The sequence below is a fragment of the Mizuhopecten yessoensis genome, unplaced genomic scaffold (assembly GCF_002113885.1).
Source record: "Mizuhopecten yessoensis strain PY_sf001 unplaced genomic scaffold, ASM211388v2 scaffold10225, whole genome shotgun sequence".
NCBI classification, from domain to species: domain Eukaryota; kingdom Metazoa; phylum Mollusca; class Bivalvia; order Pectinida; family Pectinidae; genus Mizuhopecten; species Mizuhopecten yessoensis.
The window spans coordinates 67055-83550 of NW_018408440.1; the positions used below are offsets into that span (position 1 = coordinate 67055).

A 16496-nucleotide genomic window follows, 5' to 3' on the forward strand; every position below is an offset into this window, starting at 1 on the left:
CAGCATGCTACTGGCCAAATATCATCACCCTGGGCATTTTGGTTATTCAGAAGAAGTTGTTTAAAGGTTTTAAACATATTTGACCCCTGTGACCTTGAAAATGAATGAAGGTCATTTATTTGAACAAATTTGGTAGCCCTTCATCCCAGCATGCTACTGGCCAAATATCACCACCTTAGGCCTCTTGGTTATTCAGTAGAAGTTGTTTAAATGTTTTAAACATATTTGACCCCTGTGACCTTGAATATAAATCAATGTCATTTATTTGAACAAACTTGGTAGCCCTTTATCCCAGCATGTTACTGGCCAAATTTATGCACCAAAGGCCTATTGGTTATTCAGAAGAAGTTGTTTAAATGTTTTAAACATATTTGACCCCTGTGACCTAGAATATAAGTCAAGGTCATGAATTTGAACAAACTTGGAAGCCCTTCATCCCAGCATATTACTGGCGAAATATCATCACCCTATGCCTATTGGTTATTCAGAAGAAGTTGTTTAAATGTTTTAAACATATTTGACCCCTGTGACCTTGAATATAAATCAAGGTCATTTATTTGAACAAACTTGGTAGCCCTTCATCCCAGCATGTTACTGGCCAAATATCATCACCCTAGGCCTCTTGGTTATTCAGAAGAAGTTGTTTAAAGGTTTTAAACATATTTGACCCCTGTGACCTTGAATATAAATCAAGGTCATTTATTTGAACAAACTTGGTAGCCCTTCATCCCAGCATGTTACTGGCCAAATATCATCACCCTAGGCCTCTTGGTTATTCAGAAGAAGTTGTTTAAAGGTTTTAAACATATTTGACCCCTGTGACCTTGAATATAAATCAAGGTCATTTATTTGAACAAACTTGGTAGCCCTTCATCCCAGCATGTTACTGGCCAAATATCATCACCCTAGGCCTCTTGGTTATTCAGAAGAAGTTGTTTAAAGGTTTTAAACATATTTGACCCCTGTGACCTTGAATATAAATCAAGGTCATTTATTTGAACAAACTTGGTAGCCCTTCATCCCAGCATGTTACTGGCCAAATATCATCACCCTAGGCCTCTTGGTTATTCAGAAGAAGTTGTTTAAAGGTTTTAAACATATTTGACCCCTGTGACCTTGAATATAAAGCAAGGTCATTTATTTGAACAAACTTGGTAGCCCTTCATCCCAGCATGTTACTGGCCAAATATCATCACCCTAGGCCTCTTGGTTATTCAGAAGAAGTTGTTTAAAGGTTTTAAACATATTTGACCCCTGTGACCTTGAATATAAGTCAAGGTCATTTATTTGAACAAACTTGGTAGCCCTTCATCTCAGCATGCTACTGGCCAAATATCATCACCCTAGGCCTATTGGTTATTCAGAAGAAGTTGTTGAAAAGTTTTAAACATATTTGAACCCTGTGACCTTGAAAATGGATGAAGGTCATTTATTTGAACAAACTTGGTAGCCCTTCATCCCAGCATGCTTCTGACCAAATATCATCACCCTAGGCCTATCGGTTATTCAGAAGAAGTTGTTCAAAGGTTTTAAACATAATTTATCCCTGTGATTTTGAATATAAGTCAAGGTCATTTATTTGAACAAACTTGGTAGCCCTTCATCCCAGCATGCCTTTGGCCAAATATCATCACCCTAGGCCTTATGGTTACTGAGAAGAAGTTGTTTAAAGTAAAATGTTGACGACGGACGGACGAAGGACGAAGGACGACGGACGCCGCACCATGCCATAAGCTCACTTGGCCCTTCGGGCCAGGTGAGCTAAAAATTATGTCAGTTGGGTTAAAGTTAGTATTTATCAGTTTTTTACATCAAACTTGTTATTTCTTTTTAATTAAATTTCAAATTACAAAATTTCGTTTATGAAAGGCATGAAAAAACACTTATTCCAAGCGTCAATATAGATATTACATATCAATATAAAATGTAAGTACAGTTAACGTTGTTGCCTTATAAACGCCCCTACCTGGTTTATTAACTTGCCACATGCCAGTATAAACACTGGAGCTCCGACTATGTGTAAACGCCCCTTCCTGGTTTACTAACTTGCCACATGCCAGTATAAACACTGGAGCTCTGACTATGTATAAACGCCCCTACCTGGTTTATTAACTTGCCACATGCCAGTATGAACGTCCTCAAGTCCACTTACCTTGTTGTTTAGACTCTGCTGCATGTTTTCATTATCTATTTTCTGATCCTCCATTATTTGTTCTAACTCGTGAATGGTTGACTCCATCTTAAATCGAACATTGCGCTCTTTTTCCAACTGTTCTCTCGTATCTTCCAGTTCAAACTTTAGTCCTTCCAACTCATCTAATTCTTTCTCTAATAAAGATATTTCGTCTCTTTTTTCCTCAAACATTTGCTCAAAAGTGCCTTTTTCTAACAACTGATTTTCGAGTTGGTTGATTTGTTGAGCGAGCTGACCGGCTTCACTAGCTTTTGTCTCGATGGCCCTCTTTGTTTGACATGTTTCGTTTAGCGTGCGCTCCAGTACCTGTAACTGGTCCTGAAGCTCACTGTTCTGTCCATACTGTTCCTCCAGAAGGGTCTTAGATTTACCGAGCTCAGAAAATGTTAGTTGTAGCTTTGACTTCAAATCCTCCACTTCCTTATTATACCTGCAAATAGGAATTATGTTACGTTATATTATTGAATGCTTATAATCAACGACGATGAAAATTATCAAATCCTTAAAACTGTTTCTTTATGCTTTATAACAGGGAACAAAGTAGCCCCGGAAATCCAGCTACAACTTCCCATCAAAAGAAGCCAAATTGCAAAGGATTATTTTGTGTAAAAATAAAAACAAATCCATCCACTAAAACATTGGCTGGATGGTGTGAGTGAAATGATGACCATTTTAGTATCAAGTCTTTATTGTCTAGTTTATACCAGTTTTGAAAAGCAAAAATAAAACTTATGTGTTATAAATCAATATGAATAAAATTAATTAATTAATTTTTTGCAGATAAAAAAAAGTTAAATTATTTAAACTGATGAAATATTTCATGAGTTATTTTACAGATGAGGTATAATTATACTTTATCTGTAAGTTAATCATAATTGGTGTATGCATTAAAAATCTTCAAATACCAATGAAGGCAGACAAAAGTCTTTAACTTGTCAAACATTTAATATTTTAGGTTACAAATTATAAACGTCCTATATATATATAATGCTTACTGCCGTGCACCGATACCTTATTTCCACTGATCAGATGTAAATAAGACTCACCTGTCATTGGCTTCGTGCACCATTACCTTACTTCCACTGATCAGATGTAAATAAGACTCACCTGTCATTGGCTTCGTGCACCATTACCTTATTTCCACTGATCAGATGTAAATAAGACTCACCTGTCATTGGCTTCGTGCACCATTACCTTATTTCCACTGATCAGATGTAAATAAGACTCACCTGTCATTGGCTTCGTGCACCATTACCTTATTTCCACTGATCAGATGTAAATAAGACTCACCTGTCATTGGCTTCGTGCACCATTACCTTATTTCCACTGATCAGATGTAAATAAGACTCACCTGTCATTGGCTTCGTGCACCATTACCTTATTTCCACTGATCAGATGTAAATAAGACTCACCTGTCATTGGCTTCGTGCACCATTACCTTATTTCCACTGATCAGATGTAAATAAGACTCACCTGTCATTGGCTGCGTGCACCGTTACTTTACTTCCACTGATCAGATGTAAATAAGACTCACCTGTCATTGGCTTCATCATGCTGCTGTTGTAAGTTATCCTGTAATTTATGATATAAAAGTTATATCAATTCACGAAAGACAAGATTATCATACTGCTTTACAAGGCATATCTTATAACTTTGAACTCCTGTAGGATTGGTGTGAGGCGGTATATGAAAATATGCTTGTTTGATAATTATTGCAAATTTGGGGAGTTCAATGCTTAAACATCAAAAACATCACAAATGATGATAGCTGGTACATCATCTGTCCTAAACAGTCACGTGTAGCCTGTAGTACCGATATATGTCATTAGGGCAACGTGGTACATCATCTGTCCTAAACAGTCACTTGTAGCCTGTAGTACCGATATATGTCATTAGGGCAACGTGGTACATCATCTGTCCTAAACAGTCACGTGTAGCCTGTAGTACTGATATATGTCATTAGGGCAACGTGGTACATCATCTGTCCTAAACAGTCACGTGTAGCCTGTAGTACTGATATATGTCATTAGGGCAACGTGGTACATCATCTGTCCTAAACAGTCACGTGTAGCCTGTAGTACTGATATATGTCATTAGGGCAACGTGGTACATCATCTGTCCTAAACAGTCACGTGTAGCCTGTAGTACTGATATATGTCATTAGGGCAACGTGGTACATCATCTGTCCTAAACAGTCACGTGTAGCCTGTAGTACTGATATATGTCATTAGGGCAACGTGGTACATCATCTGTCCTAAACAGTCACGTGTAGCCTGTAGTACTGATATATGTCATTAGGGCAACGTGGTACATCATCTGTCCTAAACAGTCACGTGTAGCCTGTAGTACTGATATATGTCATTAGGGCAACGTGGTACATCATCTGTCCTAAACAGTCACGTGTAGCCTGTAGTACTGATATATGTCATTAGGGCAACGTGGTACATCATCTGTCCTAATCAGTCACTTGTAGCCTGTAGTACTGATATATGTCATTAGGGCAACGTGGTACATCATCTGTCCTAAACAGTCACTTGTAGCCTGTAGTACTGATATATGTCATTAGGGCAACGTGGTACATCATCTGTCCTAATCAGTCACTTGTAGACTGTAGTAACGATATATGTCATTAGGGCAACATGGAGACAGAAACAGACAGAATAATTTGGTGATTCAGAAATCAGGGTAAGACAAATTGAAACTTTCTGTTATTATAATGTCTTTCATTGTTTATAAGAGTCATTCTTGTATCTCCTTAACTGATGAATAACTAACAGATAATGAGGAAAGCTTGTGAAGTTAGTAACACACACCATGCAGTATGATATTATATTGTTAGACTATATGAACAGATTTACATTTGGTTAGTCCAAGCAAACATTCGTTCATGCCTAACAGCTACATTAGGGAGGTAGTACTGCATCATCAATTAAAGTTATGGGGTGAAACCTTACCTAACAAGCACCCCACGTTATCAATGGCCCACAGTATCTGATATCTGACATAGATTTATCAGGTGTCTTTGCTATTTACTCTGATTTAACCATCACACTTTCTTGTTTGACTAAATAGTAATTCCATCTTGATGTCAGTGAAGACATTATAAAATTACATTCCATTATACTATTAATATTTTGTCCATATCTACATGTATATTACGTGTATAAATTCAGCTTGATTAAACTAACTATATTCTGCCCAGCTGTATAAATAAGTATGCACATCTATCATGAGGTGTTATGTAACCTCGGACAGCAATATTAAGCATTTGAATGATTGTACTCCAGCATATCAGTCACCAAATGAGCTCATGATCATGATATTTGAATTCCTTTAAATGTAAAAATATTGACACAACTGAGATGCTTACTATCATAAGTACTAAAATGGATGAAATGAAAAACTGACAAAATTTGTATGTCAACTCTTTGTCTGAAGATGTATGACTTATCAGCTGTATCTCCATCTAGATTGTGACTGGTCAGAACAACAGAATCACCTAATAAGGCCTCTTGGTATTCAGAAGAATTTGTCTAAATGTTTTAACAAATTTGTCCATGTGACCTTCAAAATTGATAAAGGTTATTCATTTGGAAATACCTGATAATTCCAAATGACAGCATGCTACAGCTTGTGAATAATTGTTGCCTCAGCCTCATGCTTATCCAGAAGTATTCAACTAATACGTTTTAATGTTTTTGACCTTTGTGACCTTTACAAACCAGGCATTTATCAAGATGTCTTAACAAGCCTAGGTAGAGGTCTGGTTAAAACAGGTTTCTAGTGTACACAGACTATTATACTAGAAATGTATAGTGCATGTGAAACTGAATGTCTACTTTATACAGGTATCTGTACTATAAAGGTTTCTGTTAAAACAGTTTAAATGTACTAAGGTATTCATGAAAATAAAAAGTAATGTGCAGGGATTACTACTAATTGATAGGTGAAATCTGTATAAATACTACTGCCTAAGTGAATGAAGTTGGTAAAAACATTGCCTGCAGTCTTACCAGCTTTTGAATCAAATCGTCTTCCACTTTCTGGCTGTGCTCTAAATCAGTACTTAGCGTGTTAACTTCCTTAGAGAGTTTTTGGTTCTGATCCTTGACATGGGCCAAGATAATCTGATGAAAAGGCAAAATTAATCCTACAGTGAATTTAAAAGTCCGGCCATTTCCCCCAGTTAGTCATTTACATGTTGTATACTATATATACATGTATACTATATATACATGTATACTATATATACATGAATACTATATAAACATATATTAAAGCAAAAACTGATCAAAGCCTGGTTAGCTTTTACATGTATACAGAGGATTAAAGAAATAGTAAACCTAATGTGATAAATCTAGTGTTTATTGTATTTTCCCAAAACATAACACCAACTGTTATAAAAAAATAACATTTGACAAAATCATTGTTACAATGAATTATCATAATTTTTAAAGATATAGGATACAGCAATTGAAGAATCCCCTGTCTTATAGTGTCTGTATTATTGAATTACCAAATGACTTGATCATATGGGAGTAAATTGAAAGAAACTGCAAGTGTAGTTCTCGTTTTTGTTTTTGATACCTTTTATAATTAGTGAACAAATTATGGACTGCATATCACTAACCAGGATTTGAACAATTCTATAATTTCCTTAATTCAACATTAAAAAATAAAGCATATATTATGTTAATCAATACAAATTATATAATTAGTTACCCAAGAATATAAATGTACATGTATATACTTTTATAGATAGCTTTACATAGTATAATGAGTTCAAATTTGATATAATATGCTTAAATCCCAACATTATACAAAGATTACATACAGGGATTATACAGAAAATTATCTTGAGATACACTCCAAACTAAAGTTTGGGTTTTCAAACAAAAAATCACCTCATATTATTAAACAGTACCGATTGATAAAGTCACACATGAAGGTACTATAGTTATAAATATAATAAATCCATGACAAATTAATTAAGACCTTTGAAATAAGTAATGAATTTAAAGGGAGACAATCAATCCTGAATCATTCTAACTTATAGGACGGGCAGATTATTATAGACAAGACATGCATGGTGAACGCTGAAAGCCGAAGGATCAAATAAAAAAAATCAATCAATAAAAATCATAACGAAGATATTTAATTTTGAGGTCAGTGGTTATCACATCATGGATAAAGGCCTCCAATCCGTGTAAATGACATGTACAGAAGGAAAGTTTGAACAATAGACATTCGGATTTGATAGCTAATATTTGAAGGATTTCTAGTCAATATTTCCTTAAATCAAACTAACATACAGTACAGTTGTGTAATTGTGTTGATAAATAATTTCCCTAGTTTGTATCCAGAATTTTATTTGCTATGTATTGCTTACAGAATATAAATGGAACTTTGTTTTGTATGTAATCTTGTTTAACAACTGGTTTAATTTTAGTTATCCAGTCCTACATAAAGAAAACGTTGACCTTCATGATAAGTAAGAGGTTTACATGCATTTATTAATAACATTTTTATTTTTTTTAGATTCAAATCTTTCATATTAGGTTCTTCATTTTAAGAACTGTGATACATTCACAAAATTTGTAAAATTCGTCAGATTTAATCCCTCACAGAAATAAACACCTACGAACTAAAAGACCATTACAGTACTTGATGTTACATTCAAACAGAAATAATTTACATCAATTCTCCGCATGTAATTAAATTTCAATAAAATATCAAGGAAATTTCTAAGAACGTAACTTGTATAAAATTTATTATAATAAAATTTAATGTAAAAAATTAAATTGATTTATCTAAGCACAAATTAGGTTATATTTATTGGTTGGTTGTTACCTAAGCCTAGCGGAGCATATGCATGTTAGAGTTATCTCCCCTATAACTTCCTCTTGCTATCTCAGAATCCATGGTAAGCACAATCATATTTTGTCAAAACAAATTTTAAGTTTTTGTATCTAAATTTTCGCTATTTTCCCAGTGTTCACTTAATTTGTCCTTATTTCAATTGTCCCAAGTTTTGCAATTTTGCACAAGTTTGATCAAGTTGATCTGCAGTTATCTAAGTTTGGTTTGCCCTATGACTCTAATTTAGAGTCGGTAACCACATCTGTATGAAGCCGTGGCCATATAATCGACAAACCTTAAAAAATAAAAATATCATAGTAGCTAATTTGGTGTTTGCGTTGTTTGTGTCTTTGATAATTAGCCATTAATATTCTTTTTTATATTTCATTTTCTAATCTATTTTAATATGGTTAATTTAAGTCATAACATTTAGAATACATATAAGTAATATAGTACATATACATATAGAAAGATAAATTATATATCTTTTCCTAAAAGACAGTATATTATCTGAAGCAGTTGCAGTGAAAAAGTATAATAATCAGTAGAACAAGCTTCATTTATTATACTCATTGAATTTTAATCTACATTTATTTAGGATCCAAAGTTAACATTTTCCTAGAGTAATGAGTATATAAACAGGAAATCATACATTTTTTAAAGAATACGTATTTCTTTTAGCAAGCTTAGTTAGGTGTAATTTTTAGTAGAAAAAACTCAATGGAAAACAGCTACAGTGTACAGGTATATAAATTCATTGCTTGATATAATAATCTTTATTAATTAACTATTTGTTGAAAAACTATATCTAATCATGATTAATAAAAGTATATTCAGCTATATATTTCCATATGATTTTGTTTTGTTGAAATATCAACTGTTAACCTTATAAAGCATAGACTGAAAATGTTATGTTAAGATTTATTTTAACATTGTTTTAACAGAAGTGTTATATATTATATTACAGCTAGCTCAGGACGGGTTTTGTATGGATGATTACTGACCCTTCCAATATTCCATCAAATAATCTCCTCAATGACTCTTATTCAAAGTTCAACAGTAGTATTAGTTATGTTTTAGAGACTAGATATAAAATTTTGTCATTATGAGATAAAAATAAAATAAAAAAATTGACTAATTTAACAAAATTTTGTTAATTTGATAAATTTCCAAAAGAGTAAATTAAACTTTTAAGCAGCTGATGCATTAACACTGGAAAGTTTCTCCTAAAATATGTGATTACTGATCAATATTGGTAAGTTGATGAGATAGTCACAATTATATGACAGAGTAGTTGTCATTAACTACAATGAAACTGTCCTTTAAAACATAGCTTTGTTGGACATTACTGACAGTTGAATCCTTTTCTGGCAATTTGCTTTTTCACATGGGTCCTGAAATTTCATGTCAGCAGGTATCAATTTTGATGGACTATTAGAAAGGGTTGTTGTCTGGAGGTGTTAAAGACTATCAAAACTTACAACATTCGGCTGAAAACACAAAATCATTAAAACACAAATACACACCTGACCAAATATTGAAAAAAACATATAAATCTTTCTCCAAAAATGTTAATAACTCCAACCTGAATTGGATACTAGAATTCAGACTAAATCTCAAACATTGTAAGCAGTTATTAATAAGAGTTATTTCCCTTCCACCTAATTTCTAAATTACAACCCTATAAAAATATGTATGTTCAAAACCATGTTGAGCATTTCTACAGATCTATTCATAAATAAAAACATAAAAATGGTATTTCCTTAAAATGTTATTCACAACAATTCCTTAAACAGGAGAATTTTTGTGACACGACAATTTTCGTCCCCCTCCGCCGATATAAAAGAAAAAGGAAAAAAAATAAAAATGTAAGGACTTAGAGAAATAAGTATGATCTTTTTTTTTATTATAATCATATTTTTTGGCATGAGCAGTTTTTATGGTAAAACACTTTTCAAAGAGAATAAAATATAAGTAGTAAAACTGAGGCAAGGGAGTGAGCACACTTTGTTTCCACAGTACCAAGAAAACAAACTTACATCTTGTTTAGCTACTTCCTGTCCTTCCTGTTTCAAATTCTTGAGTTCCTCTTGCGCCATTTCAAGTCGATTGAGTAACTCTTTGTTTTCCTTTGTAAGAGTGTCTGTGTTACTCCGTAAGCTTTCCAGTTCTGTTGTTGCACTGTCTAGTAAATCTAAAGTCTGTAACAGTTGATCAGACTGTTTCTGAAATTCACCCGTGTCAGCTTTACTTCCTAATTCAAATTTCAGAGAATGAAGTTGATTGGTGAGTTCTATTTCACTTTTGCTCATCATTAATTTTTCTTCCGTTAATTCTTCTTTCTCCGTACAGACCTCATCAAATTCCTTCTTTAATGTCCCAAGTTCTTCTGTAAGCTGGTTCTTTTCTGACGATAGGATATCCACGATTTCCTGAAAATGTTAAAACGTATAAAAAATATTTACTTACCATACAAATACCTGTCACTCTCTGTCAAACAGATCTCCCTTCATTCTTAATGTGAAAAAATATTATTTCCTAATCCTCTCCTAATTTCTATAATAATATTTAAATATGATATATGAGAGTAAAGATTTAGATTGTATAGATTTTAAGGTAATATACAGCTGTATGATTATAACATAATATATGTCCCTAAAGGATTTATGATTCATTTGAGATCAAAGAATAAAAAAAATATGAATAAAAAATTGGTGCTTAAACATTGCAAGCATGCTATTCTGATATATTCATTTAGCATTAGGGTTGTCGAAATCTGGAACAGTCTCCCCGAATATGTTATTACATCGCCAACGATTACGGACTTTGAAATTAATCTTAATACTCATTGTAAAAATCTTGAACTGAAATACAATCATTTGGCCGGCCATAAAGAAATCTCAGGAAACGGCAATTAATGAATTATATTTTCTAAATACATTTAAAATATATTATGATATGGATAAAGAGGCAGAGCGTCTGCCTGCATCCATCATTTATCCTATTGTATGACCTATGTAAATCGCTACATTTTATTTGTGACTTTACGAACAAACCCTTGTAGTAGGCCATATATAGTTGTACTGGATAATTTAGTATAACAAGGTGATACTGAATACACAGAAGGAAGGGATTCACTATCGTCAGCATCCTTATAGAATCATTTAATCAACCTTACCTTCTAGTAAGATATATTTAACATTTTTTTTTTATCAAATAAGTTATGAAAGTTATACACTGAACTTTTTGTTTTTTGTAAATTATAAACTTAATTTTATCTTTACATAACTTAAGTCATACATGAAGAGTTGCCTTATGTAAGATATAAAATGTGGTAAAATGATCCATATGTACCATTATGCATGTTAATGTATTTAAATTTGATAAGGAAGTCGAACTACATTCAAATTTGGAGAGTAGTCTAGATTTATTTTGGAGAGGTCCTGTGTGTCCTCTGTGAAATCTAACAAGACCTGCCACAACATGGCCCAGAAAGTTAATTTCATTTTTCAAAAGTAAGATCAACAACAACAATGAAACTTATTCAAAGCTTAAAACTAACATAGTATATATATATATATATATATATCAATACTACACTGTGGCACAGAAAAATTAAAGGTCATGTTTTAATACTTTAATCTGTGGTTAACCCATGCTTTGAATCTCTTTTCAGACTTTCACAAAACAACATTTACTATACAACTTAAAGGGAAACCATTGTCAGCAGGCCAAAATCTGAACTGTCATAGAGCTCCTATGTACTAACTTTTCTATATTCCCATATTTAAGTCTGTTATCCATGTGTGCTACCTTATTATCTCCCATGTTTATGGGCTTTAGGTGACGTGTACTACCTTATTATCTTCTTTCCAAAAGATTTCTACACCGAGAAATTTTTAATGTGCATATGGACTTGGTTAATTAATTGCTCACACAAATGCCAGGAATACAGCATGCACTGATAACAGCTGGGTTTTACTCAGTTACTAAATAATTATTAATATCAAGGGAGATAACTCTTACATAAATTGCTGGAATGATATAATGTACTCGGTAAGGTAGCATATGTCTTTAAACTTTTAGTAGATTATGATGTAAACTAATAATAGATTATGATGTAAACTATTAATAGATTATGATGTAAACTAATAATAGATTATGATGTAAAATAATTATAGATTATGATGTAAACTATTAATAGATTATGTAGTCTATTTACAAATTATATTAACTATGTATTGTCATTATATATAAATGATTTGTAGAATATGTAAACTATTTATTGAAAAATGTAAACAATTTATAGATTATGAAAACTAATTAAAGATTTAAGTCATATACAGACAAAATTAAATCTTATACCAAAACTTATACTGTTCAATGATATTGATAAAATGTTATTCAATAGGTGTCTGTCTTATTCACAGTGAACTGTGAATAAAAACTAGTTCATTCTGAATATGTATCTTTTTTGTTGTTCACATTTCTTATATTTCAAATTAAGCATGCTTTGCATAAACAAAAATTGCATTTTTTTGCCTTTATTTATTTTCTCGTAAAATCCTACGAAAAAATTGCCCAAAAGACATTAATAATCTCATTTACTAATTTCAATAGAAATTTGAACTTCAAAGATTTGTTTTTATTTTAAAATTCATTTATTTTTTTACTTCCACATTAAGTTTATACGGAAAATAACATGAAATCAGAATATTTACATTTAAACAATGTTAAGATTTCAAATAATGTTATTTTGAAAAATAAAAGAGGTAAATAAAGAATGATCTCTATATATATATATATAAATGTAAATTTTGCCTTACAGATCAAATTTAACCAACATTAATTTGGCAAAAAAATAATGAAAAAGGGCCAATACTTTTAGAGTATAGATTGCTTGTTAGTTTCTCCTAATTATCCATTTTAGTACATGTAGTTGTCATTTGCCAAAAATGTTCATCAATTACTAAATGCTTCTCAACGACCTACCTGGGAACCTCAATCATCATGCTGGGAAAGCCAGAGACTTTAAGTCGTATAGTAAATAATTATATCATTATACCAATCATTTTAAATACTTGTAAAAGTGCCAAGTTTAATGGTCATTGTAGCCTAAACAAATTCTTGTTAAATTTTTTTACCTATCATTAGTATATGGCAGGCAATCTAATAAATCAGCTACGCGTCTTTTCAATGATTCCCATGACCTATAATCCGCATTAACTAAAAGTTCAAAATTTATCAATAATCTATGAAGTAATAACATGAATTGTATAAATTATGTAGATAGGTTATGAGAATTGTTTAAAGATACCCAGGTTTCATATTCGTATTCGTTTTCTTCTTAGCACGAACAGAGTTTTTATGAGAAAAATGATTTTAAGGAGAAATCTCAGTTATGATGTTTCAGATAACAGTAGCTAGGAGATACGCTTAATGTCAATTCAATACATGATGCAAGAAATTAAGTACATAAATCTGATGATATCATAATTTCAGTAAGGGGAGATAACCTTCAAACTACTGGAAGCCTGCAGTTCAGCCCTGAGAGTTTTCATCTCATTTTCTGTTGAGTTTAGACTTTCCTTCATCTTATCCTTCTCTGCTGACATCTCATCAACATTGCTCTGGAAAAAGAATATTATTTCTGTCAACTATTCCTACCCAAGGTATTGCAAGCAGGTAAGCCACCTAGACATCTTTTACAATAAAAAAAGACAAATTTGTTTTTATTTATCAATAAAACAGAAACATGTACATTGTACAATATGTACCAGGTTTTAACAACAAAACATGTTATCTCAAGAAAGTGTGTCTTTCACTACAGACTCAAGATACTTTTTATAAGATACTAATGTCAAATTTAAGGTATTTCAAATGACTAGTTCTCGCACTAAGGTAGAACATAATGTATTTTTAAATGCTAGGAATAATACAAGAATATACCAACATTAGATAACACAAACATATGATAAACCATGTACCTCCATCATCATATGACCATTTCAAATTGCAAGACAAATTAATGAATCCATGATAAAATGTATTTTTTTTAATTTTAATTTCCAAAAGAAACAAACATTAAAATTGATGTGGACAATCAAAACTTTCATAAAGGATTCGTTGAAATAAACAATTTTTAAACATTAATTTCAAAACTCCTTTCAGAAGTGTGTCACAAACCAGTACTGACCATGACATCAAGATCCATACACTGTTGAATACATCAGACCTAGACCTCACAGCAAACCTGGGCTGGAAATCAATAACTATTACCTGTGTTGTCATTTGCACTTAAGTCATCCAGATCTTAGGTGTTGACATATATGACTTCAGCTGTTTCGAACATCAAATCTGATCAATCAATCAATCTATTAATCAATCAATATATCAATGTTAACCTTTTAACCCCTATGCAACTTTAGTAGACTCTACCTGGATGAGTCCATTATGGTCTACAAGGGTGAAAGGGCTAAATACCTCAGCTTCATCCAGTTGTTGTTCTGCCTCCTCGATTTCCGACTTAAGACTTCTGTTTTTCATCTGTAGCTGTTGATGGAGACTCTGTGTCTTCGCCAATTCCTCCTCAACATTCTTAATCTATTTAAAACAAAGATATTGACATACTCGTCAGGATACTACATTACTTATAGAGTAACAAAAGCTGTACTGTTCTGTATGTAGCTGAACTTAAATATCTCAAATACTCTGATATCAGGAAGTCTTTCAAAACCTCTTGTAGTCTTGAGTCGAGTGATTGTATTCAATACACATATCTATTGCAAAATTGGGGCTAGATTTTCTACAGGAAATGTGACAGGATACAGTCCACTGGAAATGTGACAGGATATAGTCCACTGGAAATGTGACAGGCTATAGTCCACTGGAAATGTGACAGGATATAGTCCACTGGAAATGTGACAGGATATAGTCCACTGGAAATGTGACCGGATATAGTCCACTGGAAATGTGACAGGATATAGTCCACTAGAAATGTGACAGGATATAGTCCACTGGAAATGAAGATGATTTGATCAGGACCCAAGGACTCAGGTGAGCTTGATGCTGTACTGTGGCATCCTTCATCGGTCCGTCAGTCAAAAATGTCTTAAAACATCTTCTTTACATCTGGCTGGAATTGACCAAGTTTAACTGAAAGCATTCCGTGATGGTGGGGAAACATAATGTATGAATGGTGGGGCTGACCCCCAGGGGGCTGAGGGGTGGGAGCAAAAAGGTGTAATTTCGCCATATTGCTTTAAGCGACTTTTTCTCTGGTTTACTTACAATTAAAGTGGTTGGGTTATTGACTGTAAATGAAGGTGATTGAATAATTTACGGGAAATGAAAGGGACTAGAATTTCGACTCTCCACGTCACATCTCTCCTTTTACAAATAATTTTTAACCTTAAAAACACTAACCTTTTGGGAATTTTCTTCATTGGTGGATTCCAAGTTCCGTATATGGGACTTCAGTGTTAGAAGTTCCCCTTCCAGCTTAGTTTTTTCCTGAATGATGTTTCGGAGAGCCACATCATTAGGCATACGAGCGGGACTTGGTGGACGTCCAACTCGAGGTGTTGATGCTCGTGAATCTAAAATTCAAACATTACCTTTATGTTGGAATATGACCATTTCAAAAAGTAACGTAATGAAGTACATGTTTAAGATTTAACTCATTCACCCCTAAAATTGTGTAATGAACTATTCCAACCTTCAGATTGGAGGAGTTCAAATGTGTTTTCAGGGGTGAATGAGTTAAGGTCAGTAGATTAATTAATGGATTAATAGTGCTATACAAGTATATCTTCAGTATCATACAATACATCATTCAATAGCTCAACCCACCAGCTTTTAATGTTTGTTACATCCACAAATACAGACAACATTTAACCTGAATAACTCAATGTCATTTTAATTAATGTGTATTTTCACTGTTATGGAGTACAAATATGGGACTCAATTTTTCTCTCCTCAGTTGTTCAGACTAACAGGCCTTCACAGTCTAACAGTTCATGTATATGTCATGAAAAATTGGACCTGTGGTACAACATTATAATTTTGTGAGAAAACATTTTGGCAATGATAAATTAGAAAAGACGTGAGTCAATGGCAAATTTAAGACCATCACAAAAGTATACATTCAGACCTATTCCATGGTCTTTAACAAGATTGTATATAGAAGAGGTCTTATGGGCAAGTGCTTTTGAAAAAGTAAAATGTATAGCATTTCTAACCCTGTGACTGTCGAGTAATAAAGTTTCTGGTTTCCTGTTAAATCTATGTGCTTATTTGTAAAGGTATGATATTATGTGGTACATATATATTAAAAACACTTTTCAATAGGTCATCATTTTACACTACTCACAGACCTAATCCATGCTCCCTGCCATCGGACCTGGGCATTTTATTTCTCTGATTTATACATTATTGTTTATTT

General features: G+C 32.8%; 1 protein-coding gene across 10 annotated transcripts in view; it reads right to left on the reverse strand.

Moving 5' to 3' along the window:
• The window catches only part of LOC110459778 (interaptin-like), an 80650-nt gene that overhangs the window by 40702 nt on the left and 23452 nt on the right, over positions 1–16496 (reverse strand). For 8 of the 10 annotated variants that reach the window (XM_021512207.1, XM_021512211.1, XM_021512210.1 and 5 more), the window contains 8 exons: positions 15479–15651; positions 14537–14656; positions 13570–13683; positions 10093–10485; positions 9535–9543; positions 6208–6321; positions 3729–3766; positions 2153–2624 (listed from right to left, as the gene is read on the reverse strand). In XM_021512207.1, the coding sequence (XP_021367882.1) occupies positions 2153–2624; positions 3729–3766; positions 6208–6321; positions 9535–9543; positions 10093–10485; positions 13570–13683; positions 14537–14656; positions 15479–15651 (1433 nt within the window). The remainder of the gene's footprint in view (positions 1–2152; positions 2625–3728; positions 3767–6207; positions 6322–9534; positions 9544–10092; positions 10486–13569; positions 13684–14536; positions 14657–15478; positions 15652–16496) is intronic. The other 2 variants (XM_021512206.1, XM_021512214.1) reach the window with 2 other exon arrangements.